General features: G+C 44.3%; 1 protein-coding gene across 1 annotated transcript in view; it reads left to right on the top strand.

Moving 5' to 3' along the window:
- The window catches only part of ESYT1 (extended synaptotagmin 1), a 1,383,482-nt gene extending 1,364,590 nt beyond the window's left edge, over window positions 1-18,892 (top strand). Inside the window, exons 29-31 of the mRNA XM_069653762.1 lie at window positions 4,857-4,965; window positions 5,421-5,470; window positions 7,430-18,892. Of these exons, the coding sequence (XP_069509863.1) occupies window positions 4,857-4,965; window positions 5,421-5,470; window positions 7,430-7,463 (193 nt within the window). The 3' untranslated portion in view covers window positions 7,464-18,892. The remainder of the gene's footprint in view (window positions 1-4,856; window positions 4,966-5,420; window positions 5,471-7,429) is intronic.
- The last annotated feature ends 1,301 nt before the right edge of the window (window positions 18,893-20,193 follow it).

Here is a 20,193-nt window from a genome sequence, read left to right as displayed (position 1 = left end):
ACCTACATCGATATTAAGACGAGACTGAGGGAGAGAGGAATGAAATGTGCCAAGCTCTTCCCCGCCAAACTCAGGGTGGAAGATGAAGGCGGCAGAGCACATCCCAGAAGGGAATATGAGGGATGGCTTTCTGAATATCACAGATAATGACAAGGAGGCAATGTGTTATGCCCTCCAATCAGGGCTCAACACAGCTGATTGTGCCAGACAAGCTATGGCTGTGATTTCCGTTACTCACAGAATTGCTTGGTTAAGAAAATCAGGCTTTGAACAAAATGTTCAGACAAAACTGCTTGACATGCGCTTTGAAGAATCCCCCTTTGTTTTGCTCAAAAGCTGATGATAGCCTGGAGATATTACAGGCTTCCCAGGCCACAGCGAAATCTTTAGGAGTGGCAGTAAGACAACCGATTTCGTTTCTTTCCGAGTGGAAAGGAAAACCTTTAGCTATTTTATCTACGGCCAAAAGGAAAAACAGACTACCCATCAGGGGCAAAGGTGGTTTTCCAGATCCTCAAGAGGTAGAGGAGGGAAGTCAGCCCAATTCACTCCCGCCCAAGTGCCTTCCTTCTGCCATTCCATTCCTGTAGGGGGGTCGCCTGTTACACCATTTTGCATAATGGTGCTATATTACCACAGCCGCATGGGCATGGCAGGTAGTCTGTCAGGGATACTGCCTCCCTTTGATAAGCCACCAGCCGGACTGCCCACTCCTTTCAAGCCACCCTCTGTTCCAGACTCACTGCTCTCTTTCTGGATAGGGGTGCCATAGAGCTGGTACCGGTAGAGGAAAGCAACAGGGGGTGGTACTCCCTTTATTTTCTTATCCTAAAAAAGGATTGAGGTTTGCAACCCATCTTGGACCTGAGATGCTTGAACATGTTTCTCAGGCAGGACAAGTTCAAGATGGTAAAACTCTTGCAGGTCCTCCAGGCTCTAAAGATTCAGGATTGTTTGTTGTCACTCGACCTCCAAGGTGCTTACTTTCCTGTGCCAATCCATCCAAAGCACAGAAAGTACCTGAGGTCTGTTACCAGTTTCGGGTTTTGCCTTTCGGGCTCGTTTCCACCTGAGGGTTTTCCACAAGCTGTTGGCGATAGTAGCAGTCAACAACTAGAACGAGGGAATTCACATTTTTCCCTACACAGGTGATTGACTGATCAGGGCACGGTCCCCAAATCAAGTTCTGTATCATCTATATATAACCTGCTACCTCGTTCACAGACTAGGATTCTTCCTCAACTTCCAGAAGTTGCAAGTGACACCTTCCCAAATGCTCCAATTCATCTGAGCATTTCTTGACTCTCCCTCGGGCAAGGCCCCCAACCCCTCCTCAGAGGACAAGGCTCTGCACTTTCAACCGATGGTCACCAGATTTCAAAACACCTAATATCTGCCAGCCCTAGACTTCCTACAGTTGCTTAGTCTCATGGCATTCTGCATTTTCTTGATTACCGGAGGCACGGTTGAGAATAATATTGCTCCAGTGGGCACCCTAGACCTCAATGGTCACAGTTCTCAGGCAGCATGAGGGACTTGATTCAAGTCCCGTGCAGAGTCGTGCAGGACCTCCTGTGGTGGACTTGCAGGGAGAACATGATTGCAGAAGCACTGTTTTGGTGGCCAGAAGAGATCCGGACCTTCTGGACCTGGCAATCCCCCAAGCCATCTCTTGGTCCTTGCGAGCTTCTTCCCCAGAGATCAGACCTTCTATCGTAAGAGAGAGGCCTGGTCCTTCACCCGAACGTAGATACGCCCAACCTGCATGCCTGGCATCTGAAAGGCTGAGGTGCAATGATTATGACCTTCCGGAAGAGATAATGGAGGTGTTGCTTTCGGCTAGGCGGTGATAGTCAGAGCAGTAAATAGTGTGTGTGTGTGTGCACTCTGTATTTGTGCAGCTAGACCATATTTTTCATGGTGGATAGTTACACTGTAATGCTGGAAGTAGTGTGCAGGGTATGTCAGACAGGTAGTAGGTGTGCAGCTAGGCTGAATTGTGGGGGTATCTGCATTCTAGTGAAGTTGGTGCTAGTATGTGTGATTGTGTGCAGCTAGGCAGAATACATCATGGGGATAGCTGCATTCTAAAGGTTGTTGCAGTGTGCAAGGTGGTATATACTGGTGTGTGCAGCTAGACTGAATTGATTGTGGGGGATAGCTGCAATCTAGTGTTGTAAGTGTGAACAGAGAGTCAGGGTAGTAGGAGAGATGTGTGAGCATCAGTGGGGTTGGAAGAGGCCTCCCTCTCCATGATTACCTTTCTGTGCCAATTGAATTAACTATGCTCTCCTTTTTCCCCTTTATAGGAGTCTGGTGCATCAGGACCCTCAAGGTCTAGTACAAACTCAGCCTAAAACTACATTTTGTCTGAGTGAGTGGATTGCAGCTAACTTGCACAATCAGGCGAAATGCAATATTAGGCTACCCTACTGAATCAGGTGAAATGCAGTTCTAGGCTGACTAGCACAGTCAGGCAAGATGCAAAATTAGGGCAACCTACTCAATCAGCGACATGCAGTTCTAGGCCAACTAGCACGATCAGGCAAAATGCAATAATAGGCTAACTAGCCCAATCAGGCGACATGCAATATTAGGCCAACTCACACAGTCAGGCAAAATACAAACAACCATAGAGACACAGCAGTGGGAAGAGAACCAAGATTTGGAACACACAGCAGTGGGAAAATGCACCTAGATTTGAGACTCACATATAATCAACAGTGTTATGAACCCCACTTAGATTCAAACTTTGGCATTGTAGTGAAATGCCAGTTATATGGTTAGGATATATGCAAGTAGGTTTAAGATAATTGGGTAATAAGAGTGGTGGAGGTTTTACTGGAGTGCAGTAATGGCTGTACTCCACGCCCACACCACACTTACCTTATCAGTCGCTGTAGGTTGTCTGCTTCAGGCATCCCAGGTGAACACGGGCAAGCACGGAGTGGTGCTTCTCAGTGTGCAGCTGCCCTTTGTCTTGGGCCCTTCGCTGGCTGGCCGGGCAAGTCTGCCCTGGGAGGGCCTCTGAAATGCAGCTGTTCCAGTCAATTGAGGAGGCAGGGACCAATGAGAATCAAATGGGCGGCCGGGGAAGTGGAGAGTGAGGGTCAGGGAATGGATTAATGTGGATGGGAGAAGGTAGAGGGGAAATACTCAGAGAAGGCTGCCAGCACAAAGGCACCTGACTGCCTTAGCCAATAGTCAAGGGGTGGGTGTGGGGAGGAAAAAGGTTTTACTGTGTCAACAGGGATTCCATGGCAGAGTCCAGAGTCGACCAAGCAGTACTACATGACGTGTTTGCGTAAGGTCAGTGTCTCCTGTGGTGAGTGTTTTCTACAAGGAGCTTACCTATGCCCATTATGGTTATGTGGTACTGCTTTGTAATCCATTCATACAGCATGTGAATCTATGAAAGAGCCAATGCTGGAGAAGGAATAAGTTACTTACCTCTAACTCATGTTCTCCAGCATTGGTATCTTTCATAGATTCACATGCAACCCTCCTGCCTACCCAGCTTCTTGCTCATGTTGCCATTTTACGTGCACTGTGCCAAAATCTGAAGCTATAAGGGAGCCCTTTTTATTGGCTGTGGGCAGCATGACCCAAAATGACTAGGCTAGAGCACTAAAGTAACTGAAGTTTAAGTTTTAAAAACACACTGCTTCATGTTACCGAGATCTCCCCAGCCTGACCACAGGGAATAGTCATAAAGCATGTGAATCTATGAAAGATACAAATGCTGGAGAACAGGAGTTACAGGTAAGTAACTTATTCCATAGTCATGAGGGGCAATCCTTGGGGGAAGTCAAAGGTAAGTGGCATAGAAGGACGGCAAGATCTTGCAGTTCAATTTGTAACCATTTCTTGTCAGGCTGGGCGTCAGTCCAGTCTAGTATGGATCATATCTCTACAGCTATCAAATATTTGTCATGGCAAACCCCCCTTGCTGTCTCAAATGCATTAAGCATCCCCCTGGATATAATGACTTCCCGTGGAATGGATAAATCGGGCATGGAAGCAGATTAATTTTCACAGCTGTACACCTGCCCACCCTGGAGATTTCTGTTTTCTTCCATCTTTCTAAATCAGCAAAGAAGAATCTCCAAAGTTCCGGAAAGTTGTGCCGTGAGATTGTGTGATGAATATGCCCAAGTATTTAAGTTTGTCCTCTTGCTATTTAAAGAGGAATTGTTGTGCCAAAAATGGTATGTCGGTCTTGAAGGCCGTTATATATTGAGAGTGCATGAATTGACATAATTAATCGCATAACCGGAGACCTGCCTAAATGTATCCAATTGCTCCACTATCAGCGGCAACATTGATCTAGGATTCGACATAACATAATCCGCAAACAGGGTTGGTTTGTGTGACTGGCCCCATTGTCACCCCTTCTATGCTGGGATTTTGTCTGATCATATTGGCTAGTGGCTTGAGAGCCAGGGCGAACAGAAATGGTGACGAACAGTCCTGATGTGTGCATCGGTGTAGTAGAACGGGATCAGAGTAAGTTTTATTCATCCCAGTGGTCGTAAGGGGGCAATAGAAGTTTGCAAAAACATATTTAATACAGTTTGGTCCAAATCCAAATGCGTGTAACATTTTTGATAAGTATTCCCAATCAATGCTATCAAAAGCTTTGATTGAATCCAGGGCCATTAGGATCAAGGGGTTCTCTTTTTATTACAATATTGGGTAATGTTTAGAAGTCTATGAATGTTATCGTGGGTTAAAATAAAACCTGACTGATTCATGTCTATTAGTTTGGGCATGGTTGGGGCTAAGCGATTCGCCAATACCTAACTATTACTTTTTTTAAGCACTCTGGTTAGTGACTGAGATGTTCTCTCCGGCAGGTTTGAGTGGGATATGTCCCTTGAGGAAGTAAGAAAGAAACAGCTGGAGCTCTCTGTGAAGAACAACAGTACTTCCTTCATGTCTCGAGAAAGCAATATGATTGGGAAGGTAAGGGGGTGCAGTGAAGTTGTCTGGGCGTTCTCGTCCTCTTTAGCTGTCAAGACCAATATATCTATACGTCATTTACCCTTCCCACTTTTCTCATTCTTTCCCCTCCTCTTCTCTGTGGGGTGCCATGCCTTCCTCTTGCTCCTCCTTTCATAAATGCTTATTTCTTGTTCTTCAGGCTACCTTTTTTTTCACTCCCCTACCTTGCATCATATTATCTTCTTTTCCCTTTCCCTTGTAAAGATTCCCCTATCAACTTCCTCATCTGCTCTCTTCCTAGTTCCCCTCGTCAACCTAACCCTCTCACTTTCATTCTTTTGCTAATTCTTACTTTCCCATTTTCCCTCCAAATTCATGATTGATCCACTGTCCTTTTGTATGTATATATGTTCTCTGTAAAGCGCTTTGACGAAAGCGCTAGGTAAATAACACATCATTATCATTTCTCTTTCTAGGTGTATATTGATTTATTACAAACTGATCCTTCAAAAGGACTGACCCAGTGGTAAGTATCTGATCCCTAACTTACGACTAATTTAAGAGATATTGTTTCTCTTTATCATGGTAGCTTGGGGAGATCCCGTACTTACGTTCTCCTGACCCTTGCAAAAATAATCATTGGACTCAGAAAGGCACAGAATTACACATGACACCTCTGTGATAGTTATAACAAGAATGGCGCGTTATAGGCCCTTTATTCACTCATAACATACAAACAGAAGAAATAAACACATAATTGTTTTTTATATATATATATATATATATATATATATATATATATATATATATATATATATATATATATATATATATGAACAAAAGGAGAAAAAGACTTCACTGTTAAGATTGCCACAGGAGACACCTTCATCTCGGCCACGACAACACTGCTTAGTCCCACAGCAGGTAGGCAGAGAGAGCAAACATTCTAATGGGATCTGGAACGGAGCGTCCTCCCTTCCAGGGAGACTGCAACACCCGGGTTCCAACTTCTAACTCTGATGTTCCAAGAGGAAAAACTCTCGTCTATTAAGGGGGCTACTTTTGATCCCCGCCCCTCATGGTTACCATGCTGCCCTCAGCCGAAAAGCAGACAATAAGCATGAGGCATAAACAGAGTGGAATATTCTAGTGAAGCGGAAAAAAAACCATCTCCCCTCCTTGCCGTCGTTCCCACTGCCCCTTATCACTGCACCTGCAGAGTGCTCAGACTCCTTTTCTACGTCGTCCTTCAGCAGACAATACAATAACTATTCTCCCCAGCTCGGTCATCTGACATAAATATGTGACCTTGTCTCTGCAGCAAAAATACATGTTTGCTACCTGAGCCCAGGAAAACGTAGGCTTTCATTACTGTTTCCTTGGGGTAAATGGAAGCGAATATCCAAGATGGCCATGCATCGGCACCATGTTTTCTGCCTCATTTAGCTCACGCACTACAGATGGACATATTTAAAATGGCCTTTTTGTCCCAATATAATAGTATATTTTCCTTTTCCGGCCAAACTACTTCGTGTTTTACTCTGCACTTTTGCAGTATTCCAATAGCCTTTGTTGAAAATTGCATGTTCGCCAAAATGGATTCCAGAATGCAATGAGAGATAAAGCCCCTCATCTATTTTGCCATTTCCATTTTCCAGATGTATATTGCGCCTAAAGGAGCTGGCCACATTCACATCCCTCTCTAGAATCCAAGACAGCAGAGAAACTGACAGTGGCAGGGACATAATCTGGATCTTAGATTAGGATCTAGGAGCCAGGTTGGCAAGCTTTTATTTTCTGGAAGAAGGGTGACATTTAGTAGTTATCAAGTACCAAACCATCAAGTTCCACTAGGGTAGGCCTTGAAGACCATACACACATGCCTCTCACTGTGCATAGGAGAACATGGGTGTTAGAATTATAAATCAATGGCCTAAATGTGAAGATGAAAGCAGCGGAGGGATGATTTATTATTCAGATGCAGCAGGACTTTACTGTGCATGGCTCTACGAACCAGGGATAAATGTTGAACACAGTCTTGAGCCTTATCCACGAACCAATGCAGGGCTCTTAACAGTTGGGTTCGCATAATCCATTTGAAACAAGCCAGCTGTCACTCTAGCTGCAGCTTTCCATACTGCTTGAAGACAAGAAAGCAGGTGTGCTGGCCTCCTTACATCACAGGGGATTCCGAGCAGGTCTGCCAAGATAGAGCTCAATAGTGGTTAGTTCTTTTGGAAACAGGCCATATTGAATAGAAAGCTAACATTTCAGCAGTAAAACAACACTCCACTAAAGGGTTAAGCAGGGGAAGTAAACCTTTACTTTATATGCTTCTGGGAGACTGTTTAGGGAATGCTCTACTTTAATAAGAACATATTTGGCCTTATTTTGGTGGTAAAAACATGTATAATTTAGGTTTTATTAACAGAGGCTCTTTAAATAGCAGATACACACTAAATACCCGTACTGTCTTCTCTTGCAGGTTTGAGCTGATAGAAGAGAAAGAAGGCATTTAGCAGCAATTTCCACATCCCCTTCGCACTCCGGAAGATGAAGAAGGAAAACTCCCTGCCCATTAGCCAACTTCTCTGCCTACCCTGTGCCCCATTGACTTTGAAGGATTGGTGAACGTGAACTGTTCATACTCTATTCCATTTGTGTTTTGTTGGCTGCACCATCACATAGGAGTTCTCATGGCGAAACATAGATAGCTAGGCAGGGCTAATATACAATGGAGATCCTTTGGGCAGGTTTCCTGTTATTTTAACCACCTCCTGCTCTGGATTTTATCAAACAAATAGAAGAGCTATTTCCTTGCCAGGTGTTGATATCTGGATTGTCCCAACAGATAGAGGTGCTGGTCACTGCATTTGTTGACTTAAGAGAAAAGGGACATTTATTGGGATACACAAGCATGGGTAATATGGGGGTTGGTGACTATTTAGTAGGTCAGTGTTATAATTAGTTATTTATAACGCGCTTAATACCAAAGAGGTTTCTAACCGCGGACCCGGGATTGAAACCTGTGTTGCTCTGCGTCGTCTTGCTTCCAAGACGAACGCGTTGCCACTGAGCTGTACTACCCGTGCTCCACCACTGGAATGGAGATAACCCTGGCATCAGTTTTTCATTCCTTATGGTCTAAGCATTGGTGCAGTAAATTAGGATGTCTATATGAGGTGAGTGCAGAGGCTTCCTCCAAAAACCCAAGGGTGGAGTTTGTAACAGAAGGATGTAACACCAAAGGTAGGATAGAACCTCTAACCAGACACCTATGGCAACAATCGCCCAACAGGAATGGAGTGTATTTGAAAGTATTTAATGTGAAAGCATGCCATACAAACCGAGAAAAAAAAGCCAAAGTAAGCGTCCGGCCATCAGTCCATGTTGAGTTTCATTATTTTACTCACAAAGTCCATCCTTCTCCAATGGTTTCTCATACGTGTATCTAGGCTTTTCCTCTGCAAGTTAAATTATGAAATTTGGAGTTGGAGTGGACAAGGAGGAAGTTTGAAGGGTAGTGTGTCTGAAGACAAGATGTGTCTTACTTTGCTTTCTTTAAAAGGAAAAGCACAGTGCCTAGAAGAGGACTTGCTGCTTTCTGGTGTCATGGGAGTTTGTGTAGTCTGAGATGGGTCCTTTCTACTGCAGAGACAGCAAGTCTAGTGGGAGAGCTGAATACCCAGTAGCACCTCTGCCTTCCTTCCTTCTTTCACTTTTCTTTCTTTGGGTGTCAACACTTCCTAGTCCATCCTGGCCGTGGTATAATTGCTTTTTTTCCCCAAAAGGGTAACCAAATGTTCATACCAACACTTTCCTTTGGCTTTGTGGCCTTCTGTAACCATGCCGAAGAAACCCACTGCAATAATAGGTCTTGCTGCCAACCCCATGGGTGCTGCTTGCTTGGGACCATGCCTATTTCTTGCCACAGCCGTTTCACTTTTTTTTATATTACAATTTTGTAGACTGAAGTGGAGGTTTATACCGATTTTATTTATCTGTATGCTTTTAAAAGTTCCTGTTTCGTTGTGTTTTTTTTAAAGAAAATATTTCATGTTGAGCCCTGTGTGGAGGTAGAACATGATCAGGCTGTGTCGGACGCAGCATACAAAAGGACTCTGTTCACTGGTACACCATCTAAAAGGGATATAAGCAATGCAAATGATCAGTGAGCATGTGCAGATGTTACCACTGTTTCTTTTCCTAACCGCATATCCTTCTAAAATTGACTCTATATTCTCGATTCTAAAAATCCTCGACCTGTCAGTAAGCAAACACATCCTGGATATCGAGAGCATGTTCTGCAGGTGATCATTTATGTAATACCTACACGATAGCTCAGCCTTCGGCATCTGTGTTCAGCCTACAGGACACCCGTTGGAGCCCAGCAGTACTGATTCAGCCTTTCATCCTTTTGAGCTCTATAACTTGAGTACCAGTATAATTGGGTAACAATAAAACCTATTTTTACAGAGAAATCCGACAAGATGCGCTGTGTACAAATATGCTAATAGTATTATTATTATTATTATTATTATGGTTGCTTTCTAAAATGCTTTTTCTATTGTTGAAAATTACATCACCATGAAGAATTTCTCAGTTATCGCAGTTCCTTCCTGAATTGCGTTTTGTATTATGTTTTGTATTGTTGAAGGTTGTAATCATGCAAATGCTATGTCATGATGGGACCCTGCTATATTCCCAGCCTGCTCAGTAGCATTTTGGGAAAGTGTGCTTATCATGCCTGCCACACTCAATAGCTCAGAGATTTTGCTTTTTATTTTATAATATTATTTTGTAATATTTTCAAGGAATTCAGGAATAAAGAGGGTAAGATATACACAAGGCAGTAACAAGAATTAACATTCCCTAAGGATTTTGGACTATGCTTGGCATCACTTGTATGAAAAGTGTCCTAAAACACGGTTCTCCTTCATGGGTTCTCCATTGTAGGGCATAATTATAAGGATAATCCTTGCAGGTTTATCAAGATCCCGGGAAAATGTGATTTTCTTTAAAATAACATTAGTATATTATTATTGCTTGATTTAATTTTTCAAAACACATTAATTTGCAGTGATTGCTCTGTAACAGCTGCACTTCCACTTTAGGGCTGTCAGCGAGCGCAAACTGACCATTCTAAGAATTCCTGGGCACAGAGAGCTTTCGAACATTGTGACCATTCTTTTTCCCTCGAAAGAATGTTTTCATTGGACAGTGCAATGTTGCTTTTCTTTGGTAATCTGCCTTTACCCTTAGACTTCATTTTTGGACTTCTAATGGTGCCCCTGACAAAGAACTGTGTCGAATGTGATAGGGGACGGATGATAGGCACTCAAAGAAGATGTACTAATCTACTGCTTTGACCCATACAAAGTTGATAGCTGAAGGCAGTGCATATTATTTAAGGGACACCAAGAGAGAGTGGCTCAGTTGCTTCAGTGAAAGTTGGGAAATCTGCTAGCAGATTCCGACAAGGCTCCTCTGGGCCTACTCCAGAGAGAGTTGCATAGAGGGTCAGGTAACAAAACTGCCAAGAACCAGCCAAATGACAGAGGGATGATATGCCCCAAATCTGTGCATCTACTAGCTACCTCTCAGAGCCTAGTCTGTCTCCATTTTAGGTGGTTAGGAGCACCCACGACTCAGCATGCTCTCATTTGATACGAAAAGCCCTGTCAACATCTAGTTAACCAAAATAAGCAGGACGGGAAATGAACCAGGCCACCATCATGACAGGTTCAACTGATGTTGCATCAGGTTCTAAAGAAGAACTTATCGCTGAAATTGGTTCACTTACCAGTAGTGTAACAAGGAGGCAGACATTCTAAACAGAGTTCAGTGTTAAGAAATCAAATCATTACTAAACAAAGTCCTAGTCCATGCTGTTTTTGCATACTTGAAGTCCCAAAACATAGGCCTACTTGCTATGACGTAAACCAGAAAATGCTGATACGCATCCAGGTTCAAAAATAAGGGAATGCCCTTTTGATTCCTTTGTCAGCAAAATGTACATAAGTTTTTAATCTGGTGAACTTTTATCCAGAAGATGATCCAGAGGTTGAGGGGCTCTAATGGCAGGATACAATTATTGGCATGCCTTGGTCGAGGTAGCCATGGTACCCAGATATTATTCTCCCATCCGAGCATCAGCATGGAAGATTATAGCACACACAGAACGTACTGACCCAGTTGCAGGGCACGAATTTTCACTCTAGCCCTGCAACTATGTAGCTTGGCTGAAATCAACTGATGACTGCATGAATGTTCTATAGTTGAAAAAAAAAATACCCCCACTTGTAGTTGACAGGTATGTATGTATGCCTCAATCGGATTTAGAAAGCACAAACGTAGCTGGGAAGCAGCAGTTTCCCATGAATTGGGGATGCCTTTAATTGGAAAAGATTTAATATTTTTATTTGGTGTATCAGAGCCTTCGTTGATGAGCCAGGCAGACACAATTTTACTGTACAATCTGTGCATGGCAAAAATCAGGGCTTAACTACTCTTTTGTCAGAATCCATCCCACTGCAGTAACAACATATAGCAAATGGCCTGCACAGGTATCGTTGATCCTTATCACTGTGGTTAACAACCTCTCCGAGTACTCCTACGCCCAGCCCCTTTCCTCTATACTTATGGGAGATCATGCTGCACAAGGACAGGACCGAAGCCTTAGCCAGGTAACTGCAGGTTTCCCCTTTAAATTATGAAACAGGCGAGCATTGACTCTGCCCCTCATGCTCTTTTCTCTCAGTCCCTTTTCCACTCCAAATGGGTAGGATCCATGGTGTAGCTATGTTCTTTTTGGTTTGCCACTTCCCTGCTGTACTTTTCAATTTGATTGGTCTTTTCCCCCACTTCCCTTAGGTTCTTTCCCATGCATATCCGGTGAAACTGTGTTTTCCATGTACACCAGGTGTAGTAAGTCTTACTCAGTGACAGACCTGTATGCTTTGTTTCTGGATTGTCTGTGACACAATTTAGAGAAAGTCACTGAAGCACCAGTTTGCGCGGTTGAAGGGGGTATTCAAAGCCGCACTCCTGAATATCTCAAAGTTGTGACCTTACAGGTGAGTAAATCCCTCTTTACTAAGACACCCCATCTAGGTGATTCCTACCTAGGGATCGACCGGGTTGGGGGGGCCCCATCAGGGGCCTGACACAGCTAGCCACTGTACGACTGTGATCTTACCTGAGGTCTCTGAGGAGACACTGACCAGTGCTTGCATAGAGGGCCCTGTAGGATCTTTCACTGGACTTCGGTCTGACAGAACTTTGGCCTCACTGAGGGCTTGTCCCAGAGGCATTACTCAAGAAGGTGACTTGCCTCATACCGGAACTTGTCCGGAGGCCACCTCGCTCTGCTTACCAGGGTGACACCTGAGGGCCTGGTGGTGTCTGTGGTGTTGGTAGGCCCAGCATACACATGATCCTCAGAGTACAACATGGCTTCCACAGGGCTTCAGGTGTGGACCAACATGGAGCAGCATACATCTATTTTGGTGATGTTGGGTTCAGAATCTAGCCAGTCACCTGGTGACAAATCCCCTGTTCCTGTAATGAATGTTGACCTGGAGGACACTGATAGGATTTTACCTCCCGCTCCTCCAGGGCTGATAGGGCTTGCTGCTTTTTTACCACAGGTGGAAGGGTCCCCTACCCTGGGGAGATACTTGGCCTGTCTGTTGGGGGTGTCCACCAGTACTTGGGTTTCAAGGGGCTTTCTGGGACCTCAGGAAGCCCGCCCTATGAGCATTTATCGAGGGAGAACTGTTTTTCGAAAATTGTCAAGATCTCATTCACTCCCAGACTATGAGGCAATATTTTAAGGTCCTGGAGGTATTCCTCAGCCTCCACCAGAGACCCAACGTACTTCTTCAGGGTCCCTACCGGTGTCTCCACCAGTGGCCCCAACCCCTGTGGATCTTACCGTACCATCTCCTCCACCTTTACATGGAGACACACCTCTTCCACCTCCACCTTTACCAACTCCAACTGGCCCCTCCGATGTCTCAGACCCTATTGGGGACGAGAGTGGCTGCAACAATTGTTTCTGGAAAGTGGCCAACATCATTTTCCTCCACCTCACAGGGGCCCCTTGGCCAAGAAGAATGTCTTTTGGACTTGGCCGACAAAAAGCTTTACCAAAACATGCAACTAGGTTTTCGTCAAGCTAATCCTGAGGCATTTATAGTGGCTACAAATCTGCCATTTTAGAGAAGGTTGGGGGGTTAAAATGTCCTTCTCTTCATGGAATATCATGTGGGATTCTCCCTAGGGGTTGTTTGAAGCTAGACAAGTATCACAGGACCTCATGGAGGCATTATATCACCATCTAGACACAGCGGCCCATGGTATGGTGCTGAGGGCCCTGTGCAGGTAAGCCTTTTTGAGGGCATAACAATTTCAGCCAGAACTACAGGGATAAATTATGGACCTGCCATTTAACAGGGTAGAACTCTTCAGTCAGGACACAGACACAGAGTTGGACAAGTAAAAAACAAGCGTCAAGATGGCTAAACCACAGGTGTCTCTAACTAAGGCTCATGTTAAGACGAACCCATCAACAGTCCTTCACCCTGAAGAATATGGGGGGGGTGTTCTGTGGGTTCCACAATCAACATAACGAGCAGACCGGTTGCCCAGTGCTCCCCGAAGAAAACAATCACACCTCTCTCCAAGAGACTTCTTCAGGCAGCCCAGCCAGTCTTAAGATTATAAGCAGTCTAAATGACGTGAGAATCGGGATTCATGGCACTACTGTGGGGGCCAGGACATCACCTTATATGAACTTTTAATATGTCATATCAGACGACCCTTCAGTCTCCATAGTGGTAGGTGACGCTAGCACCTTCCTTTTCCTCCATTTGCCTCTTCATCGCCCACCCTTGTTCAACGAGCATTGAAATCTGTACTTAAGGACATCCAAAAACTGTTATCGATGAATACAGCCGGACAGGCGCCATACTCGGAGAGGGATTTGGGTTGTTAATTAGGTACCTGTGTACGAGCGTGATACAAATAAAATATATCATATCACATCATTCCAAAAAAGAACAAGCCAGATCTGAGGACGGTATTGGACCTATCCCCTTTCAGCCTATTCTTACCCCAAGAAAAGTTCAAGATGGTCCTCTTGGCCCTCAATAAGTCCTCATTACAGCTGGGAAACTGGCTGTGGGTCTACAGGATGCGTACCTAGATGTTCCGATTTGGGCCCCTCATCAGTGCTTTCTTCATTTCTCTATAGGAAAACATCACTAGCAGTTGAAGTTGCTTCCAATCAGCCTCAGCCTAGCACCTTGGTGTTCACCAAGCTGATGGCTGTGGCTACAGCTCACCTACAGCTGAAAGGGGTACTTATTTCGATGAATGGTTAATCGGGACAGACTCTCCAACCTTTGCAATTCCAGGCTGCTATTTCTGCTAGATCTATTGTTTGACCTGGGTCTTTCAGTCAACGTAAGGAAGTCAACTCTGGTTCCCACAATGCAAGTGGAGTTGTTGGGCTTTTTCAATGATTCAGCAGTAAGCAGAGTGTACGCGACAGAGGAAACGATAAGGGAAATACTAGAAAGATGGCCCTGTTCTCTCCTAAAGCAACATCAGCCTGGTAGTTCCAACACCTGCGGGTGCTCATAGTGTCTTGTGTATTGGCTGTGCCCATTGCAAGACTCCAAATGCGCTGTACGCAACTGCATTTAGTGGCATATTGGGAACCATTGAGGGATCCTCATGACAAGCTTGCCCTCAAACCAGACTAGCACCAGGATGACTTCAATTGGGGGAACAAGATAGGTGTGTTATTTCAAGAACCCCCTTGCCAGTTTACATTGACCACAGATTCCTTGCTCTCCGGTTGGGGGCAACTCTGGGCTAACCATAGAACTGTCAGAACACAGAAACTTTCAGAAACAAAAAGCATTGTTTTAGCACTACCTGAATTTTTGCCAGTAGTGAAAATTCCAGGGTTCTGATATTAACAAGCAATGAGATAACCATTTATTATGTGAACAAGCATGGTGGCACCATGTGGTTGAAGCTGGAAAGGGGCCTTGTAAAACAGGCAACACAATTAGCGGGATCATTGAACAAGAAGGTGGATTTGATAAGTCGTCTGACGCAGTTCAGCCACAAATGGAAAATACAAAGTGAGACTGGTATCGATGTTCTCTTTCTAGGAGTCACGCAAGTGGATCTGCTTGCAACAGAAATGAAGAGGAATTTCCTGGAAAGGGAAGGTGAACTTCCTAGAGGATGCTCTATCCATTTCTTGGAACAATCTATTTGCCTATGCTTTTCCCCATCCCTCTGATTCCTAGCAGTCTCCAGAAGTAATTCAATAAGAGATGCAGGTACAAACACGTTGAGATCCTCCTACTAGCCCTGCAAAGGTCGATGAGACACTGCTCTCTGACCTACTACATAAAGTACATTGACCACCTCCATTTCCCTCCGTACCTACTTCACCTACGGGGGGCATGGTGGTGCATCCCGCCCCACAATCACTTTCCTTGGTGATCTGGCACCTAAAGAACTGAACTTTGGCTACATGGGTCTATGAGAAAGTAACTTGTGGGTGATGGTGGCTGCAAGGAAAAGCTCACCTTGATTAAAATTATAAGTGCAAATGGATCAGGTGTTGTAATTGTATGCTGAACAGGTATCAACACCCTTTTCAGGCTGGCGTGGATGATATATTGTTTTTTTCTTTCGAATCTGCTGTACACTGGGAAACAGGTTTCCTCCTCCAGAATCTTGTGGTCCTCAGGGCTTAGCTATTCAATCAAAATAGGCTTATCTAACCCAGCATTCAAGCATCACTCCCTTGGCTATTCACTTTTACCCTCCAACATGGAATCTGAATGTGGTGCTGGAACCCCTAGCACAAACCCTTTGAACCTATGGCATCAACAGATCTCGCTCCTGTGTCATATAAAACAGCATTCCTGGTGGCCAATACCTCAGCATGCAGAATTAGCAAGTTACAGGTAATATCAACTTCAGGGCCCCTTATCTGCTTTCACAAAGACAAAATGGCCCTTCATACCCACCTGTCCTTCATACCAAGGGTGGATCCAGAATTTCACATGGCTCAAGAAATTGTCTTACCAGCTAACGGAAGTGGACAAAATACTTTACTTTTGGACATTCACAGGGCCTTGAGATTTCTCAGCTTTGGGGCGCAAACCTAGGCAGGCAGCTCAGCTGACAATAACCAAGTGGATTGTGTCCTGTATTGAGCAGTACCATTACTTTAAAACAGAGTCCCAACAAAGGGGCTTCATGTACATTTAACGAAGGCAAGAAGCCTAGCAATTGCTTTTCCAAGACATGTGCTCCTGTAAGCTATCTGCAAGTTGGCTACATGGGCCTCCCCATCAGCTTTCTGCAGACATTCCGCCCTTGCCAGAAGCTCCAGAGCTGACGCTCAATTCAGTCAGGCAATACTCAAGAACATCTTGTCAACAATTCAGGATCCCCCTCCCTGGGTAGTGATGCTTGGTTCTCTCCCTTAAGTAGGGAGTAAAGGGGGCGGGACGTAGGAGTAGGGAAACGTTACTCACGATAATGAATACTATAATCCTAGTCCAAAGTCCCCTTTCCTCCATAAGCCCTCTCTCCATCTCCCTAAACAATCTAGTTAGTCCTCTTGGCAGTAAAGAACTGAGGGAAAGAAGTGTGGGAGGTGGAGTCAAGGGCGCTGTCACGCTTATGTACATGTGGCCGCCTCTGCTTTAAAAAGTTAAAGGGGAAGCATGTTCGTTGCTGGCTAAGGTTCCGGTCCCGCCCCCGCTAGCCAGGAACTCACATAATTATGGCGGAAAAGGGACTTAACACTAGGCTTACAGGAGTCCCTAAGGTGAGTACCATTTCTTTTACTGTGTAAGGTTTACCCACCAAGAAGATCCCTTGTGTCCTTTGGGAAATGTGGTTAGGCCAAAGTTAATGGTCCTGCTTTTTGGGCATTGCAAAAGCCAAACTGAAATTTATAACATGGAAATTGGCTTTCTTCTGAGCCATTTCATCTGCGAGGAGGATTAGTGAGCTACAAGCTTTGTCCGTTAACACTTCCGCTGCCATGGAACATGTATACATCCTAATTCCCATGGAAAATAATTGAAGTCCTGGTCATGAAGGGGTACGTGAACCGTTTATGGTCCTCCATAAAGTAGTTCTATGTATCCATTCTTCTTTCCTGACAAAAGTAATCTCGGATTACATGTAAGCCAACTTGTAGTGCTACTTGTTCTTTTTCTGAACCTGACTTTGGCAGCAAAATAGTCTCTCCATGCATTGGATAGAAAAATGCAGCAGATGTACTACTTAGACAGAGCAAAGGATAGACAAGCAGCTCCTAATTCCATATGCAAAGACTTGTACAGTGCCCTGTTGAAAAACAAACTCTGGTTTGGTGGCTTGTTCCTGTATTTGCAGTTAAACCTAGAGCTCACTCTCTCGAAGTTAGGCATCAAGTATAGGCTTGTTTACGAATATTTCTATTGCAGAACTTTGTAAAGGGCCTGCATGAAGTTTCATATGTTCCCCAGAAGGTACTGTATCGATTCAGATACTAAGGCTAATTACCTAGCGTGCCAGGCCTCTTTAAGGAAATATTTTGTGCATAAATTGCCTTCAAATACTCTCCTTCTTCAGTCTGCCTTCTGTCTTGTATGGAGGTGCTACTTGCTATTTTATCTTAACTGATTTGAGTTTTTGGGGCGATCCCATGATTAGAAGGAAAAATAACTTATCGTTATTGGTAGTTTTCGTCCAGCATTGTATCTTTCATAGATTCACATGCTGTGAATATTCCCTGTCAGGCTGGGAATCCTTGGTTACATCTTTGTTAACCTTTCCCCAAAGGAAACTTTAACACTTTTAGTAGTCCATCCACCTCATTATGGGTGCTTATGGTACCCACCAATGGGACCTTGAGTATGTAGCTCCGTTTCTGCAGCCTCCCTTCAGATTCTAACCGTCTATCTTGCTGGAAGGAGTCCAAGTTTTTTTTCCTCAGAGAAAAGAATTTGTTTCTCCCCTCAACAAAGAAATGAATTGCATGAATTACTTTGGGAAAAAGAAATGCTTCAGAGGAGCACAGCCCTCTTACCCGCTATTAAACCCTCATGCACTTTTGTCACTGCAAGTGTTATCATTGCTACAAAGCCTGCTCATGCAGCTTAATACCATGCTGCCTCCAGCACCGCAGGCTGCCCTGCCAGCCCAATGGGCACCAACCTTGGCATCACAAGGGCAAGTAATAGTGCAAGGTTCTAGGGCACAATCAAGTGGCAGAGTATCAGTGTCCCCTCAAACACTTCAAGGAACACTCAAGATTGCGATCACCAATCAGATCAGCATCTTCCAAAATATCCACCTCTCCCCATCATCATCCGACAGGAGTGCTAAAGTGACAAGCACCTAGACCACACAGGTCACCGTCACTACCCAGTTCTCCACACAGACTGGTTCCAAGTGAACCGCCCAGGATGGGGGAGCAGGAGGAAGGGGAACTAACGGAGACAGATCCTGATGATAATCTGCAAACCACAACGTCTACCACAACAGTGTTACCACCCAGATATGACGACTGGGACACAGATGGTACCCCTTTAGACGAATCACCAAAAAGCCTTCCACAACCGTCACTACCGGATGAAATTTGGGCATTCCACTCGATGATGTCCAAGAATTCGACCTTACGCTGGCAGAGGAAAAGAAATTTTCTTTTTGACCACCTGGGAAAGAGGCACTAGGCAGTGGTTTCCATCAACATCCCAGACCACGTCTGGGAGGAAGATCTGCGCACAATGGGGTACCCCATCACTGAGCCAGCAGTGAAAGGCAGATTATAGATTAAATGTAAAGTTCCAGAATCTACTCCTAAATGCCTTATGTCCCAACCCACAGCGGAATCGATGGTGTCTGCCTTCGGCAATTAGAGCCACTACACTGAAGGCAACCAATTCCCTTGCCATTATAGCGCAGTATGACCGTGAAATGTGGCATAGAATGGCCCCCATTCTGGAACATTTGCCAGAGGAACACTGAAAAGAAGCCTTGGCTATCCAAAGGACGGGGAGGAAGCCTCAAACCATAGCATTAACATCTCTATTGACATCGCTGAAACAGGCTTCAAACAAATTGGCAACTGAGTGGTTTTAAGAAGCATGGCTGGCTTCGCTGCACCGAATTCAAGTAGGAAGTTCAGCACAAAGTAGTTGACATGCCGTTTGAAGGCAAAAATTTATACGGCCCTAAAATAGATGTTTTAAAAGCCATAAAAGCAGACACTGATACTGCACGGACACATCGCAGCAAAGGAGACATTAGGGGAGTATCAGGAAGGGCGGCTCTTCCTCTGCAAGAGGTTGTAGAGCGTATACAAAAAGCTCATATTATTTCCAGCAGTATTAAAGAAACTACCAATCTTACCAACCCTCCAGGGAGTATCGCCACCCGCAATGACGAAGGAGTTCAGCAACTTCTCAAAGCGGAAGGCAGAGTAAGTCCCAAGCGTGACTTCAAACACCACAACATACCACACATAGGGGGAAACATCACTCATTAAATCGACAAGTGGCCTTTGGTAACAACAGGAAAAAACAGGAAGTACCAAAAGGTACAGAGAATTAGTTACCCCTTACTATTCTAGCTCCAGAGTTGACAGAGATCAGGATACTATAGTCACATATATTTACACCAGACACACAAACATCACTACCAGTGGAGCATGGGGGACTAGAAGGAGAAAAACATTCGCCACAGGAAAATATTAGCAAATACTTTTATTTATATAAATATAAAAAAGACAGAATCGATTCCTACATCAATGTATCAAAAGATACCAAAAGCTAAAAAAAGACATAAAATACATTAATACATATATGAATGTGTCAACCAATGACCCTATTCTTAGAAAGAATTCATAAGCTATATTGTCACTCATTTAGACATTAGCTGAGGTGTAAATTGTCGACATGTTTCGGCCCATACAAAAATCAGACATTTCCTCAAATGTCTATTTCGAGATAGATATTGTGGCCATCTTCAGGACATATAATTTCTTCACACTTGGTCTTTTATGTGATGTGGATGGGACATCATTGATCTACAAATTCGAAACAGGGGAATGACATTACTTCACACATAACCATATGTACATTACATAGTTATTTTAAAATTCTTTTCTAAAGGAGAGACATTCCATAACAATACATAGGTGAATTTTAATTCACC

Source organism: Ambystoma mexicanum, chromosome 3q (genome assembly GCF_040938575.1).
Source record: "Ambystoma mexicanum isolate Mex_15411 chromosome 3q, UKY_AmexF1_1, whole genome shotgun sequence".
NCBI classification, from domain to species: Eukaryota; Metazoa; Chordata; class Amphibia; order Caudata; family Ambystomatidae; genus Ambystoma; species Ambystoma mexicanum.
This window is presented reverse-complemented; position numbering and strand designations above follow the sequence as displayed.